Here is a 17470-nt window from a genome sequence, read left to right as displayed (position 1 = left end):
CAACACCCCAGGTACAAACTGACCCAGGAACAGCCTTATGATACTGACTGCTCAACACCCCAGGTACAAACTGACCCAGGAACAGCCTTATGATACTGACTGCTCAACACCCCAGGTACAAACTGACCCAGGAACAGCCTTATGATACTGACTGCTCAACACCCCAGGTACAAACTGACCCAGGAACAGCCTTATGATACTGACTGCTCAACACCCCAGGTACAAACTGACCCAGGAACAGCCTTATGATACTGACTGCTCAACACCCCAGGTACAAACTGACCCAGGAACAGCCTTATGATACTGACTGCTCAACACCCCAGGTACAAACTGACCCAGGAACAGCCTTATGATACTGACTGCTCAACACCACTGTTCCATTTGGACTCGGGAACAGTTCCTCTTCATTAAACTCACACATTATGTTTTTCTTTAGGAAAGAAAAAATAATCCAAATCCAAATGTTGTACTGTTGCTCCACTACGTCTACGGAAACTGTAGTTACTGTTTTGTTATTAACATACATACCTCTTCAGCCATATATACATTTCGGCCTTTTGAAACGGATCTACAAGCTCACGATGTGTCGCAATGTGACGCATTGTGAGGTTGAAGATCTGTTATTTGCTTGTATTCAAAGGATTGTTATGTGATTTATACATTTGAAAACAGGTGAAATGGGACATTCAGTACAATGAGTATACTTTAAAGGGATTGTGACATAAAACAATTTATTTGTAATTATTCTTAATTACAAATAATGAACTGAACTTTTAACATTCAGTAGATTTTCTGTGGTCTGGGGTTTTCCAGCTCAAACAGGTGCTCTGCTGCTGTTTGATGTCGCAGCCTGCAAATCCCATAATATGTCAATGGGATTTGCCAGCAGATGTCACTGTTTTCACTGTTTTGCCTGTTTTCATTGCAGCTCAAAAGGCTTCCAAGAAGCCCCAGAGAAAACTCCAGACCACAGAAAATCCACTGAATGTTCAAAGTTCAGGTTTTTGGGGTGTAATTGAGGTCATAAAACCTTCAGAAAAATTCAAATAAAGGAAAATGAATGTCATTAAACCTTTAAGTCACATTTTGCTACGAATACTTTTGTACTTTTACGCAACAAAATTTGTATTATCTGACTTTTACTTGTAACAGAGTATTTCTACATAGGAGTACTTGATAGTATTGATACTACAGAATGTGAGTACTTTTTTCCACCACTGGCCATGCCATCAATTAAATATTGATCTACCTATGCGCACGCACGCGCACACACGCACACATGCACACTCGCAACACACACACGCACACATTTTGCACACGCACACATGCATACACACAAGCATGCATACACACAAGCATGCAGACATGCATACACACACACACAGAGTAAAGTGCTTCTTGGAAGTTGATGAAATGAAATTACCAATCAGAGCAGAGCAAGGGAAGATAATTTACTCGGAAATATGAATCATTAATTAGCTGCCAACTTCCATCACATTACACTGTCAAATCCCCCCCACACACACACACACAACCGCACACACACACACACACACACACACACACAGCTGCATTGTGTAACTAAGTGGACCATTAAATAGACTTGTATTGTACTCTGGCTTATAATTGGGAAGTGGGACAGTGATTGATCAGTTATTGGCTGACTGTCTCCTCCCTCAGGCACGCACACACACACATGCATGCACGCACGCACAGTATAGTTTGACAGGAAATGGGGAGAAGGGTGGGGGGAAGACACGCAGCAAAGGTTGTCGGGATCGGGACTCGAACCCGCGACACACTGTCAGGAGGGAGATTACCAGCCTATAAGTGCCTGGACCGCTCGGCCCAACTTCGACTTATAGTTATCAGTCGCCACAGTAATACAAACTCAGTATGTGAGAAGACCGTTACTGTGACGTGGCAAGTTCTGGCAACAAAACTTTTAACAAAAAACGCGTTTTACCTTCTCTTAAGTAAACATTTCTCCTTCCTTCTCCATCTCTCTCTGCGCACCATACTCTCTCTCACACATACACGCACACACACACGCACGCATGCACACAGACACAAACACAAACAGACACAGACACACACACACACACACACACACACACACACAGCCCAGATGCTCCTCCAGAGCTTGTAGCAGACAGGGGGCTTATTGAGATGAAGCATGGGGCCTTGAGGGACCACTGCCATTCTTAAGCTCTGACAGAACTGACTCAGAGGAGCTCCGCAACGAAGCAGTCAAAATACTGCAGGAGAATTAAATTACCACGCTAAAAAAAGTTGGTTTTGTACAGATAAAATAAGTGTTATCTTGACTTATTATTATTGTGGGTTTGGTTTCGATCATGCAGCGTGAGTCCACGATATAGCCGATAGTCCAAGCGCCTGACAGGGGAGAGTTTCCCTGGCCTGATGTATACCGCATGGAAGGAACACGTTATTCCAACCAGTTCCTTTTCCCTCCGTCAGTTCCTTTCCAAATTCCACACAGAAAGGCCCTTTCGCCAACACCACAGCGGGAATCGAACGCAGGACCTTCTAGCTGTGAGGCGACAGCACTATGCCGACTGTGCCACCGTGCCCCGTCATGTGTTTGTTTTTGACTCAATGTGCAGGTTTATCAGAGCGCCCGAGACCACAGCTGAGAGTGAGTGGCCGCCGCTGCTGCGTGCCGTGCGCCAATTAACCTGCCGCGCATGCTAGAAATAATAAATAAATAAAAATGTGTCAGGCTTTCGGCCCGGGCCCATATATTTTAGGCCCCTTGGGAGCTTGTAGATCGGCTATATTCATAGGAGAGCACGCGCTATATATTCAGCCACGCATAAAATTACTTTTCAACATTTTTAGTGGAGTTTTTCGGAGCCTTAATTAGTGTCATGGGCAACACCTGTGAAGTTATTTGTGCATAGAGCCTATTAGATCCTGGAGCGATATCTCTCTCATTAGATTCAGCAACAGCTGGACTCGTCCCAAGTATCTGCAGCAGGACTCTGAGTCTGAACAAGACTCCGATAGACGTTGATAGAATCATTGTATAACTTGCACACTAATGAAGACAAAACGGGCGTGCGTACGTGCGTGCGTGCCAGGTGGTCCCCAAATGATGGAGAGTTGGTATAGATCTTTAACTCTTGAGAGCTCTCAAGAGTTAAATTATTGTTAAACATCTGCATTAGCCTATACTTATAATTTGCTAAATTAAGTCTACACAATTAGAGGATGTAGAAGAATTGTTATTTTGATCAACGCTCTTTAGTTTTGGGTCTGCAAGGCTAAATCTCATCAAATGGTGGTTCCGTGGCTCAAATGGCGAATAAATGATGAGCCTTGATGTGAAAAAGGTTGAAAACCAGTGGCCCAAAGGCAAAGAGCAGCAGAACACCACCCTGAAGGCAAAGAGCAGCAGACCACCACCCTGAAGACAAAGAGCAGCAGACCACCACCCTGAAGGCAAAGAGCAGCAGACCACCACCCTGAAGGCAAAGAGCAGCAGAACACCACCCTGAAGGCAAAGAGCATGCAGACCACCACCCTGAAGACAAAGAGCAGCAGACCACCACCCTGAAGGCAAAGAGCAGCAGACCACTACCCTGAAGGCAAAGAGCAGCAGACCACTACCCTGAAGGCAAAGAGCAGCAGAACACCACCCTGAAGGCAAAGAGCAGCAGAACACCACCCTGAAGGCAAAGAGCAGCAGAACACCACCCTGAAGGCAAAGAGCAGCAGAACACCACCCTGAAGGCAAAGAGCAGCAGAACACCACCCTGAAGGCAAAGAGCAGCAGACCACTACCCTGAAGGCAAAGAGCAGCAGAACACCACCCTGAAGGCAAAGAGCAGCAGAACACGACCCTGAAGACAAAGAGCAGCAGACCACCACCCTGAAGGCAAAGAGCATGCAGACCACCACCATGAAGGCAAAGAGCATGCAGACCACCACCATGAAGGCAAAGAGCAGCAGACCACCACCCTGAAGGAAAAGAGCAGCAGACCACCACCCTGAAGGCAAAGAGCAGCAGACCACCACCCTGAAGGCAAAGAGCAGCAGACCACCACCCTGAAGGCAAAGAGCAGCAGACCACCACCCTGAAGACAAAGAGCAGCAGACCACCACCCTGAAGGCAAAGAGCAGCAGACCACCACCCTGAAGGCAAAGAGCAGCAGACCACCACCCTGAAGGCAAAGAGCAGCAGAACACCACCCTCACATGTCTTTCATGTCTCGTGTGTGGTTGTGTTAAAGCTCATGGAGAAAAGTGAGTTGTGAAACAAAAACTCCTGCCTGGCTATTCGAATCAGGAAGGTCACATTGGGACATACTGTATATTAATCAAGCGTGTTAATATGAAATCATATTTTATGAAATATTCATATTTTATCAAATATATTGAAGCCATTGTGTCCACACACACACTGACTCTGCCCATCTGTGCTCAGGTCTTTCATTACCCAGATAATGGTTTCCATTCAATGTCATTAAATTAGCAAAATGAATAGCAGCAAATATTATGTAGAGAGCAAGCGCTGCTATGGTGAAAGACCAGTAAGACGCGCAAACGCGGGAAGTGAACGCAGCTGAGACCCTGCAGATCATGTCTGTCTGTCTGTCTGTCTGTCTGTGTGTCTGTCCCGCTGTTACTGTATATGTGGACCTGGCCCCTTTTGTGCCCATATATGGAGCTGATTGGACCTGGCCCCTTTTGTGCCCATATATGGAGCTGATTGATTGCTGATGCAACACACTCCATATTTGGATAGCGGGACAGACAGACAGACAGACACACAGACAGACATGATCTGCTAGGTCTCATAGTAAGTGCTCACTGCGTTCGCAACAAGCTTGTGCTTTCACCCTCAGTGGTTTTCCTAAAGTATCAATACTGCAATATCAAAATGTACTTTAAAGTTTTCTCATTAACTGTATCTCTACCGCTAGCTGTTGGCATATAAACCCCAGTTCCAGGTGCCAGCATAGTTTGCCCTTTGCACTTTGAATATATTTCCAATCCCATAGTTAGAAACGGTGGGGCGTTGCTATAGGAACCGGACCAATGTTAAGAGCTTCCGTAGGACTCAACCATTAAATAGACGGAGTATACGTTGGGGTAAGTATATATACGGACGGACCTGGGATATGACGCCACCTAGCGTCGACGTCCGTGTATAACGGACTTGGGAAAAAGCTCACTAATAACGCATTGTGAGCTTGTATAGATCGGCTATTTTCAAACGTCCAAAATGTATATAGAGCAATCAAAATGTACATAGTAACTATAGTAAGTTTTCAAATAATTGTAGTAGTAATTGTAGTACAAGTACAAAAAGCTACGCTGTTCGCTTTCTCCTGCTCGTGTGTTTTGAGTGTAATGTAGCTCTCAGTAGCTTGTCAAGTCCACCCATCTGTTAATGATGCATTATTCTAGTTTGAGGCCATGTTTCACTTTAGGTTTTGTCTCTTAATTGGTACAGATTTGTCAAGTCTGTCATATCAATTGTAATGGTGGGAAGAGCTGAGAGGGAAGGCCTTTTGTAACTCTCTTTCAAAATGTCCTTCAAAATAAATGGTATTATACTAGACCAGAATATATGGCTTTAGTGACATCATCATCATTCTTTTTTACTATTAGTACTATTATAGTCATACTACTAGAGCGTTGCCTGTTGGGCCTATACTTGGAACGATGCAAGTTGGAAATGGATGCCCCACCCAGTTCTTTGTCGGGCATGCCCATGGAGTCTATATGCAGATGTCAGAACATCATTGTGATGTCAGAACAGCCCAGCTCCACATGTAGAGATCTAGGGGTGATCAGGTGTGATCAATTGGCCCTAATTTGGGCCCTGACCATATAGCCTGTTGTGCTGGTTCTGGACAACCGGCTATCCGACGGACTCGACACCGGGCACTGCACTGCACTATGGTGGCGTTGGACGGTTTCCGTGGATTACAGTCAAACTGTTTTTTTTCCCTCCGGGTTTAAATCTGCAAGGGCAGAGTGTGGAGGGAGCGAGTAATTGAATCTGGCATCTGTTTCTGACCGTCCGTCTGTCTCTCTCGCTCTCTTTCTCTGTCATACTTCCCCCCCCCCCCGTCCCCCCGTCCCCTGTCCCGCCAGCAGCGGTTAGTGATTGGGATTGAGGCAGAGCAGACACAATCATGTCCACACCGTCACCCTCAAGGCCCCATGCTTCATCTCAATAAGCCCCCCTGTCTGCGACCAGCCTCTCTGGAGGAGATGGGAAGAGCATCTGGGGGGGGGGGGGGGGGGGGGGGTGTGTGTGTGTGTGTGTGTGTGTGTGTGTGTGTGTGTGTGTGGGTGATATGCACGTTCTCTCTCCTAGTCATTTTGCTCACGTGCAGTGGTTTTCAACCCTTTTTCATATCAAGGCCCATTATTTTGTTGAGCATTTGAGCCACAGACCACGATCGTTTGATGACATTTAGCCTCTCGGACCCAAAACTGAAATATTTTGTTGTCGTTCAATAAGATTTTATCCACAGTTCCATGCTGTATTGATGTGGTACCATTAGGAGAGATATAACAGGCAAACGTTGATCAAAATAACCATTCTTCTACATGCAAGTATAGTGCAGATATTTTTCAATAATGTAACTCTTGACTGCGTGAAATGAAGAGTTAAGAATATATATAGGGTCTATTTGGTTTCCAACTCTCCATTTATATGCATGGGGACACCTGGAACCCCCTCAAGGACCACCACTGGTTGATAATCACTGTTCAATATTGTCCACGTCCATTTTATATTTTATATCGATAGGCCTATACATGCGGCGGTGTAAGTACATTTACTCCAGCACTGTACTCGTTGTTTTTGGTCAGCTTTTTTATACGCTTTCTGGGATGATATATGAAATCTCTCCTCATTTCTCTGTGCCAGTTTTACACCATATTACGGCACCTATAGAAGTCCGTGTGACGTCGTACGTCACTGCATTTTAAACGAACTGATCAAGGCTGAAGCTAAACTCAAATGAAATAAAAAATCCTTGGTGCTCACAGGAGATAATATAAAAAGGTAACGTCAAACAGGATCAAAACATGTGGAAAAACAACAACAACAACAGACAATCCGGTCAGGGCTGGGAGAGTGAAAAAGGACGAACAGCCTTTTTTTTTTATTAAACAGCCCCCACGGCCCCTTGTGTCTGTCGCATTTCCTCTCCTCTCCATCTCCCTGCTATAAGGGGAGAGGAGAGGGGAGGGCAGGAGAGCTAGATGGATGATTTGGAGATAATGATTGTGTTGTAGAATTAATTAACACCTAGTATTAATGGACACTGCCATGACGTACCTACGGACGTACGTACGTACGTGTGCGTGTGTGTGAAATAACATGGGCCAGGAGATAGAATCTTGTCCAACCATATATTCTGCTTATAGCTTAGCAACGGCTGCTAAGATAGTGTTGGACATTCGCTTCTGGTGTGTCTGGAGGAAGGAGAAGAAAACATTTCTTGCGAGACGACGCTAATGACACAATTTACAATTTAGCAGATGTTCTTAATCCAGAGCGATTTACATTAAAGGACCACTTCATCACTTTTCAACCTATATCTTCATATAACATATAGGTCCTCACTAATAATCATGAAGAAATGGCGCAATTCTTTTCTACTCAGTCTGTGTCTCATGGGAGGGCTGTGGGCAGTTCAGAAACCCGTCCACCAGTGACCATCATCGATGGGGAATCCAAGCACTGCAAGCTTTTTCTAGTCCTGAAAAGTTGCAATGCTAAAATGGAAGCCATCGTTCTCCCAATAATAAAAATCGAAAACTGCCCACAACCCTCCTATATGAGACACAGACTGAGTAGGAAAAAAATTGTGCCCTTCTATCATGATTACCTCTTTTATGAAGATGGATTGAAAAGTGGTGGAGTGGTCCTTTTTAAGCAAGAAAAAAAGATGGATTTTCTCGCCCACCCAGCGTCTCTGTGTGTTGTGAACGGCAGCAGAACTGCTCAACTCTCACTGAGAGAGTTGAGAACACGACACAGGGGAGTCAGAGATCATCCTGTGATGGAGGCTGTGACCGATGGAGTGCATAGTGCATATACCCCACTCCCCCTCACCAAGCCCAGAAAGAGGTTACAGTAGATTGTTCAGAATGCACTGCGGAAACACCGAATGCATGCACTGCATGCTACAGAAATACACTCCAGATATCCCACATCCTGGGTTGTTTGGTGGTCAAGGCCCTGTCTTTATGTTCCCCTCGGGGGGGTGGTTTCCACTTCAGAGACAGTCTTATAGTGTTATAGGAGAATATGAGCTCTCCGTGTGCAGAGCAGTGGGAGGAGGATCTCTTCCTAAGCCCGGGCTTGCCGCCTCAGTTCTTTGTTGCTGATGCTTTTAGGCCAGAGGATATGAAGACTGTTAGTCCAGGGGGGATATATGTGGCTGATGAAATGTTTGGATGTTTCTTTTGTAGCGGGGACAGTTTGTACTCGGTACGTCTCAACACTGTTTCATCCAATATATATTTTTTTCAATCTAATACCGGCCATGGACGAAAAAAAGAGCAGGAGATGTTTGGCTGTTTCTTTGTAGCGGGGATAGTTTGTACTCGGTACAGTATGGCTCAACACTGCTTCATCCAATATAGATATTTTCATTTTCATCTATTCTGGCCATGGACGAAAAGGAGCAGGAAAAAGAATAATAGGGGCTTGGCCTGTTGATAAAGTATTCAATCAATACAATACAAAATAGCATACTCTTTTTCACTAATGACTACTGAATGAGTATACAAAGCCATTGACGCTTGTCACTTTATAATTGCATCATCAATATCGGTAAAAAGATCAATGCAATTCAATTCAATGACATTATATACAGCTCCATCCCATGTAATTAGAATATTTTCTTCCGTAATACAATTAAAAAAGTGAAACTTTCATATTATTCTCAATTCATTGTGCATAAAGTGAAGTATTTAAAACCTTTGTTTTGTTTTAATCTTGATGATTATGGCGTATACAGCTCATGAAAATCTAAAAATCCTATCCCAATGAATTTTAGACCACTAAAAAAATATTTTTTTTTAAACGAGAAATATCGACCATCTGAAAAGTATATTAATGTATGCAGTTAATAACTTAATACTTGGTCTGGGTTGAACCAATCATTTCATCAATGGGGTGTGGCATGGAGGTGATCAGCCAGTGGCACTGCTGAGGTGTTATGGAAGCCCAGGTTTGCTTTGATAACAGCCGTAAATTATTCTCCTCTTGACAATACAACCTAGATTCTGTGTGGGGTTCAGGTCAGGCCAGTTGGCTGGTCAGTTAAGCACAGTAATACCAGTACACCAGTTACTAGTAGTTTTGGTAAATGGAGATGGCAAATGAAGCTTGTCAACATACTGAAGCATAATGTACTCTAAAAAGATGGCTGTGTTGAAACCATTGTTACATTTTCAGTCATGAGTCAGTCAGTGGATCAGCACCAGCAGATAACATGCAGGCCTAAATCATAACTGTGTTTTTGTCATGTCCAGAGTCTCAACACAACCACCTATTATGATATTTTACAGCACTGTGTGCTTCCGTATGTTGACAAGCTTCATGGAGAATGCTAATTCTCCTTTTTCCAGCTCGATTTGGCACCTGCCCATAAATAATAAAAATCCTCTAACAGACAGACAAGAGATCACCACCCACTGCATGCTGGGGTGAATTCCTTTATAACCAATCAATTCTAATGCCTCGTGTGCTCGTGCGTTGCCGCTTGCGTGCGTGAGCGAGCGTGCCCTCGTCATCGCAGAGCTGGTCATATTGTAAGTGTGTGTGTGTGCGTGCGTGCCTGGGTGCGTGTGTGCGTGCCTGCGTGCGTGATGGATAAGTGAAAGAAGTCATTGTCATCCTGATGACAATCTGTGCATCTGCCTCAACCTGAGAGAACTCGCACGCACGCACGCACGCACGCATGCTCATTGACCTGAGGGAACACGGCACTAAATGTGACTTATGTTCTCACGCTCGCTCTCTCTCTCTCTCTCTCTCTCTCTCTCTCTCTCTCTCTCTCTCTCTCTCTCTCTCTCTCCCCCGTCATTGAGATGACCCTTCAGTAATCATCATCGTCGGTGGTTTATGGTCTTCTGCCCACACTTTTGTCATTTACGATGGCTTTCTTGTCTATCTCCCTGTGTGTGTGTGTGTGTGTGTGTGTGTGTGTGTGTGTGTGTGTGTGTGTGTGTGTGTGTGTGTGTGTGTGTGTGTGTGTGTGTGTGTGTGTGTGTGTGTGTGTGTGTCCGTGCGTGCGTGCGTGCACGTGTAAACATGCATAATGTACCCATGATTACTTTCTATACACTTTGCAAGCCTGTCATTAAGCATACTGCATAGCATGCTTACCACATTAAGCTGTGGACAATAAAAAATATAATGTCCCAGAATGGCACTTAATATGGCCTGCTGGCCACAACGGTTCTAAACCCGCCATGACTGCAAATCAAAACTGGCCCCTGTAAAGAAAAGTTAATATGTCCCCACCCACCCCTTAGTTCCCATATACTTGTACACGTTTATCCCCTTTTTTAAACTTTCCTAAACTGTACTATTTATTGTTCTTTCTTTTTTTTTCTTCCATAGAAGTGCATATTTGTACGTCTTAATGTTCAGATTAATTGAAAATGGAGGACCCTGATGTAAACAAGTCTTAGTGCTTTTTATGGTTTTACCCTCGTAGCAGTTTTTGTATTGACTTTGTTTGAAATGTATACCCATTCTACACACTGTGAATACAATTTTAAATCAATCAATCAATACTATATATAGGTGACCTAGTAATTGGACTTTCCTTTTAATTCCTCATACAAGTCTGAACAAGTCACATGTAGGCCTAAGTCTATATACAGTATAAGTCACATATATGTCTATATAGTCACATACTGTATAAGACAGTCTAGGAATGTAGGTGCACAGGGAGCAGTGGAGTGAAGGTGTGATTATGATTCACGAGAAGAGATGATGCATATTTACAGTAGAGTTACACGGAAATCTTGTGCTGTAATAACACCAGGAGAGGGGGGGAGGGGGGGGGGGGAGAGAGAGAGAGAGAGAGAGAGAGAGAGAGAGAGAGAGGATCCTGGCTACGGAGGATGGAGATTAGCATGGATTAGACAACAGCAGCGCTAACGAGAACACGAGATTATAGACACAACCACAGAGACTACTACAACTACTCACATGTATTACTTCAGTAAAGTACCAATACTGCAATGTAGAAATACTCCATTACAAGTAAAAGTCCAGAATTCAAAATGTATACTTGAGTAGAAAAGTACAAAAGTATTACTTTTTCCACCACTGGTTTGGTGCGTATACTGTGTTGTGTATAAAGCACTTTTAATGACCGTGTGCTATACAAATAAACATTAGCCTTATTTGTGTATTCATGTATTTTCATAATATTAACACTGTGTGTGCGTGTGTGTGTGTGTGTGTGTGTGTGTGCGTGCGCTCGTGCGTCTCAACAGATGGAAGCCCCTACACGTGGTGGGTCGGGCGGGGCAGTGAGAAACACTTCTACTGGGGGGGTTCCGGGCCGGGCGTCCAGAAATGTGCCTGTGGCATCGACCGGAACTGTACGGAGCCCAAATATGACTGTAACTGTGACGCCGACCTCAGCACGTGGTGAGTCTATATAAGGTGGGATTCACACCGTGGGTCCCGGATGCGCACTCGGGACCACTTGTTGCTGCGTATACCGTTCCCGGGAGCGGATATCACCCAAACGTTCCCGGGAACGCATCGGGAGCGATTGAAGTGTACTCGGATACGGATCGCTGCAATGCGAAAGCATCGAATACAGTTGATTGAAGTGTACTCGGACAGGGATCGCTACAATGTGAACTTGAAATGTGAAATGTCTTCTAAATCATATGTCTATGTTTGTATATCAGTTGGTTCTCAAATGTTTTCATGTCAAGGAGCCCCACAACTGAATGTATTTGGCCGCCGACTTTCATCTCAAACTATTGTGTTCCAGGAGCAAAGATGTTTGCCGTCAAAAATGGCAGTTAAAAATGACACTCATGTGTAACGAGTAACGCAGCGTGTTTTGGCCGAGTAAATGGGTATAATAATATGACTGTTTTGGCAGAGTCATTCGTACTACTCGTTACTGGGAAAAGTAATAATATTACAGTAATATATTACTGGTAACTCGTTCCTGCCCAACACTGACTATGAATAGGCCTTAACTATGACACATGCACGCATGCAGGCACACACACACACACACACACAGATCACACACACACTTGCTATAATTGTTTGCATCCAACAGCCTCGTCCGTGTTCATTTCCATAAAAGTGTGATAAATGAAGCAGCATGTAAATAAAATATAACCCTCAGATGCATTTTGAACACAGAGTCCTGCAATAACTCGGATCAGATCTCGTCCCCAGTTGGATCAAGTCTGCGCTTTAGACTATCAATGCATTTGTGTGCGTGTGCGTGCGTGCGTGTGCGTGCGTGCGTGCGTGCGTGCGTGCGTACACATAATCTTTACCTAATGACTTCCTTGAGCCATCCATCCACCCGACAATCGATCCCAGCATGCCTTTCAAAAACGTTTTCCTTCATTTCTAGAACATCCCAGCGTTCAGTCCATTTCTCTCCAGGGACAGAGGATTAATTATACTGATGGATGAATAATTGATTCGTTCGTTTAACCTGCCATCACATCTTTACTGTACGTCTTCACAGCTCAATGTATTGTCTTTACACATCTAGGGCTCCATTTCCAGCACCGCTTTAAACCCCTTATCCCTAAACTTCTTTGCCTTTTGTTTTCTTTTACTATTTTGCAAAACATTTTTGAATAGTTAAAATGGCCAGTCTACAAGCTCACAACGTGTCAATGTAGATTGGCTAGTTGAACTATTAAAAAATGTTTTTCAAAATAGTAAAAGCAGGCAAAGAAGTTTAGGGATAAGGGGTTTAGCAGTGACGAAAATGGAGCCCCTAATATATACACTAAACATTACACTGTGTACAGTAGACACTTTACACAGTGTCTACTGTACACTATCTATAATGGTGGTTTCACTTATCCAATAATAGCCGGTATGCACATGCATTAAAGTGAATGGCAGATTGAGTGGCAAAGCGAATGTAATGTTGTTTAAAGTCATTTAGGACTTTTCTCTTTGGATGTATGGGCTGTCAATGCCAGAAAGTAGGTCTTTGTCACTCAGTAGGCATTCCCGCATAACTTCCAGGTCACGCGCATAACCTCTATTGTCACAATAGCAGAACCGTAGTATTGTATATCATTCATCGTATTTCTTATAAAACGTACAACATCCAAGGAATGGGCGGAGATCGCCCCTCGTGTAATTTAATGAAATGTCCAATCTTTTATTTCCACCCAAACAGAATATTCCTCCTGAGATTCTCTCAGCTATAGGATCCTCTTGAAAATAATATACTGGCTTTACCAACGCCAATAAAAAAATATTAAATTCATGATAGGTTGTTCTACTCCTACTGTTCCATCAGCTCAACTCACTTTCCCAGCGTCACTGTTCATTGTCACAGTAGATCTTATAACGCTCAAAACATAATACAGAGTATGTAGACATGTATCAAAAATATTGCAATAAACAACACCTAAATTAGTAATGAAACACTATAAGAATATGCAAATAACACTACTACTAACAGTGGCGTGCACAGACATTTAGAGGGGCAGGTGCTCAAGTGGAAAAAGGGCACCTTGTGCAGTGCGTTGAACCGGCCCGGTTGCCTTAATAGTGTGAGATGTATAGATTTTGGGGCCTAAATAATATAATTATTAGAAGCTTTTTATCAATCAATGTCACCATGGTCCACATACTGTTGTACACTGTACAAAATAAGGAGACACTAGTAGTGTATCTGTGCACGCCACTGACTACTACTAATAATAATAATAAAACTGTGTGACCTTGTTGTAACAAAAGCATAATAAACCAAAAATGCAATCATAATATGATTGCATTTTTGGTTTAACACATTTTGAGTGATTTGCAATATTATTGCAAATCACTCAAAATGTGTTTTAGGTCAGCTTTGGCTCCGACACTATCATTACACTCCCTGTACACCAGTGTTGATGTTGACAGCAAATTGTAATTTACTTTTAGTCACAGTCTTCTGAGTAAAACTGTTTTTTTGTCATCATTTTAGACATCTGAAATGTTTTTTCTGTTGGTATAGTCAGGCCAATGCCTACATGTATATGTGGCATGGTCCTGGATCACTTGGGCGCCCTAGTCATAGTCTTTTGAGTAGTTTTAGTCAACTGGAATGTTTTAGTATTAGTCTAGTTTTAGTCGACTAAATCTACAGTGGATTTATTTTGTCGATCGGTGATGGCGTCGTAATGCTGAAAATAGCCGAGCTACAAGCTCACAACGTGTCGCAGCATGACACGCTGTGAGCTTGTAGATCTGCTATTTTGATTATGCAACCAAGTGTAAAATGACTCTTTCTAAAACGGTTAGTCTCAATACTTGATTCCGATTGGCTGGTTACCGTCACGTGACCGTTGCAAATCTCACCGATAATCCACACCTTCAATCACTTTATATCATTACCAGCTGATCCCGCAGCGAGTCTGTAGCTGTACTGGGGAAGGGGAGCACTTGATTTTCTTACAAGCCCACGCCGTGCGGGCGTCTATAAGCACCGCCCACGCTCATATGACTGTGAATGTGTACGTAGCTCCGGGGCGGCCTCGTAAAGACATCAAGCGCCTCCCATTCCCCGCCACACTGGCTGACTAAAAACAAGGAAGTGTGTGGCTCGCTCTGGTGGGCGCAAAGCGTAGCTACTTTTGTGAATGTAATAGTTTTGAGGTGAATATTCATTGCTATTATGTTTGTAACCGTTTTAGAAAAGCAATAAGCCACGCGAGGCCCCAGCTTACCGTGGATTTCACCATGGGTGAGAGGGTTGGATCGTGTCTCACCACGCCTCTCGCCCATTGTATAGTCCACAGTAACCTGAGAGACCTCTTGTGGCTCCTTTGCTTTAATTCTGTCTGGTTCAGGAGAGAGGACTCTGGCCTGCTGCTGTACAAGGACCACCTGCCCGTCATCCAGGTTACCGTGGGCGACACCAATCGGCCGGGCTCGGAGGCGGAGCTAACCGTGGGCCCGCTGCGTTGCCAGGGAGACGGTGAGCGTTATATGGGCCTAATCAAATACATGCTGTCGTCAACACTTCTGCTGAACAGGAAATTAGATTTGAAGTGATGTGTGCACGCACGCACGCACGCACACACACAATATCTATCAGAGATAAAAGCACTCAGGACTGAGTGCTGCGTTACATCAACATCCTCATCCCGACTTTGATGAAAAGAATGCATTGTTTTCTCTCTCTCATTATCTTTGAGCGCACACGCACACGCACACGCACACACACTTTAACAATGTATTCATGCCCACACAGAGAAAATTGCATAAGGACTATACATTATGAACATAAGTTCATATACTGTTCATAACATACGTTCAGGTGCAGCAAAGTTACATCAACAAATTCAAGGCATATATTATGTCCTCAGTCACGATACAACAAACATGTCATGTCATGTCATGTCATGTCACCCAGCATTCCACGCGGGCACAAGTAGTGTAGGCATCCAACCAGTCCGCGGGCAAGTCCCTGCAGGCTGGACCACCAGAGGAAACAATTTCCCACGTAGTCCACTCCTGCATTGCTGCCCAGTTTCATATCCCATGGGGCCCAAAATCCACCCACTGTTGTTTCCGACAGCCGACGGACACACCGCTAGAAGGCCAGGTCCAACGCCCGACATCGAAAAGCAAGTGATTAGAAAACAAACTGTGATATGTCTTCTTTTATATCCCTGAACCGATTATATGCCACAGGTCTCAATGGTTCATGAATAATGATTGTTATGAGCTGGTCCAGCTTCCTCCATTCACTAGCTTTGTATTCATGTAACGCCCGGATGCGAGATTTGGCTCCCATGAAAGTGTCATGGCGCAGCACAGTCACGTGACCATGACACTTCCTTAGATCAGGCAAGGTTAATTAAATATGGTTAGGAAGCGAAGCCCGTATACGGTGGACTCCATTTTGCTCCCTGGAAGGAAAGGAACATGCACAATTGAGACCAAGGAAGCTGAACGCGGAAGTGATGGCTGCATATATAGCCCATTGCGCATGTTTCTTTCCTTCCAGGGAGCAACAAGTCCACCATGCGGTCTTCGCTTCCTAACCTTATTTAATTAACCTTGGGATCTGTCCAGGGCATAGAACATGACAAAACAGCTGCTCAGCGGTGTCACAGCCATTATGCCCCCCCCCCCCCCCCTCAACAAGCTGGTGTCACAGTCATTATGGTCCCCCTCATCACATAGAGCTGCCTGTCATCTAAAGTAACTATGATTTAATGACCGTGTGTGTGTGTGTGTGTGTGTGTGTGTGTGTGTGTGTGTGTGTGTGTGTGTGTGTGTGTGTGTGTGTGTGTGTGTGTTCCTGAGTGCATGCAGAGAGAGAGAGAGAGAGAGAGAGAGAGAGAGGGGGGGGGGGGGGGGGGGGGCAGTATGTCAGGTGTTATTAATAGAGATGAATCTTTCTGTCAGCTGCACGAGCCATATTACTTCGTCTTCATCTAATAACCATTGGACTGCAGAGAGAGAGAGAGAGAGAGAGAGAGAGAGAGACTGAACTAATTTGTTTCCCACAGTAAAGTACATTAAAACATATAGAATAATTATCTGCCTTGAAACAAAGGTAACGCTGTTTCTATGCTATGCGAGGCTACGAGTAGTCTTGCGTTGCCAGACAACTATTCCACAATGCTATATGGGCCATTCCAATTTGGAAATTATTTGTCACTTTCAAAAATTAGGAAAGTGACAAATAATTTAAGCACTTTTCCATGAATTGAAATGTAGGGGTTAGAGGTTTGGACAGCCACTTTCCAATAGGAAGTGACGTATAAAGGATGTTTTTTTTAATATATTTAATTTTATATTATCTCAATGCATGTATTTTGATTAATTAGACCATGCTATGACATTACTACAGTGAAAAGTCTGAATACTAATGTGTTTTTCATTGTGGGACTGCAATTTGAACCAATTCGGTATAGAATGGCCAATATAATGTAAAAGATCAATTAAGAGTGTAGAAGTGAGCTGTGCTTTAAAGGTATTATGACATTATTTTTAACATAATTTTAACAACATTAAAAGTCTTGGCCATGGTCCTTCAAACGTGTCTAAAAAGTTTGAACTTTTTTTGAACACTCCAGTATTTCTTGCCAGGAGTTTTTGTGTGTATGTAATATGCATCCTGAGAAGGCATAGAAAAACACATTATTTTAGCCTGTAGATGTCGGTAATTCCCCCTTTCCTGTCAATCACTACCCAGCTCCGCCCCCCCCACCCCTCAAGCCCTCCATA

General features: G+C 43.8%; 1 protein-coding gene across 1 annotated transcript in view; it reads left to right on the top strand.

The window, feature by feature from the left end:
• LOC308336483 (contactin-associated protein-like 2) overlaps nucleotides 1-17470 on the top strand; it is a gene marked incomplete at both ends in the record, with an annotated part of 182078 nt that overhangs the window by 129086 nt on the left and 35522 nt on the right. Inside the window, 2 exons of the mRNA XM_080793848.1 lie at nucleotides 11515-11671; nucleotides 15079-15206. Coding sequence (XP_080649974.1) covers nucleotides 11515-11671; nucleotides 15079-15206 — 285 coding nt within the window. The remainder of the gene's footprint in view (nucleotides 1-11514; nucleotides 11672-15078; nucleotides 15207-17470) is intronic.

Source organism: Protomyctophum bolini (assembly GCF_963924005.1).
Source record: "Protomyctophum bolini genome assembly, chromosome: 21".
Classification (NCBI taxonomy): Eukaryota; Metazoa; Chordata; class Actinopteri; order Myctophiformes; family Myctophidae; genus Protomyctophum; species Protomyctophum bolini.
The sequence above is the reverse complement of the archived record's forward strand: the minus strand, read 5'-3'. Positions and strand labels throughout refer to the sequence as shown.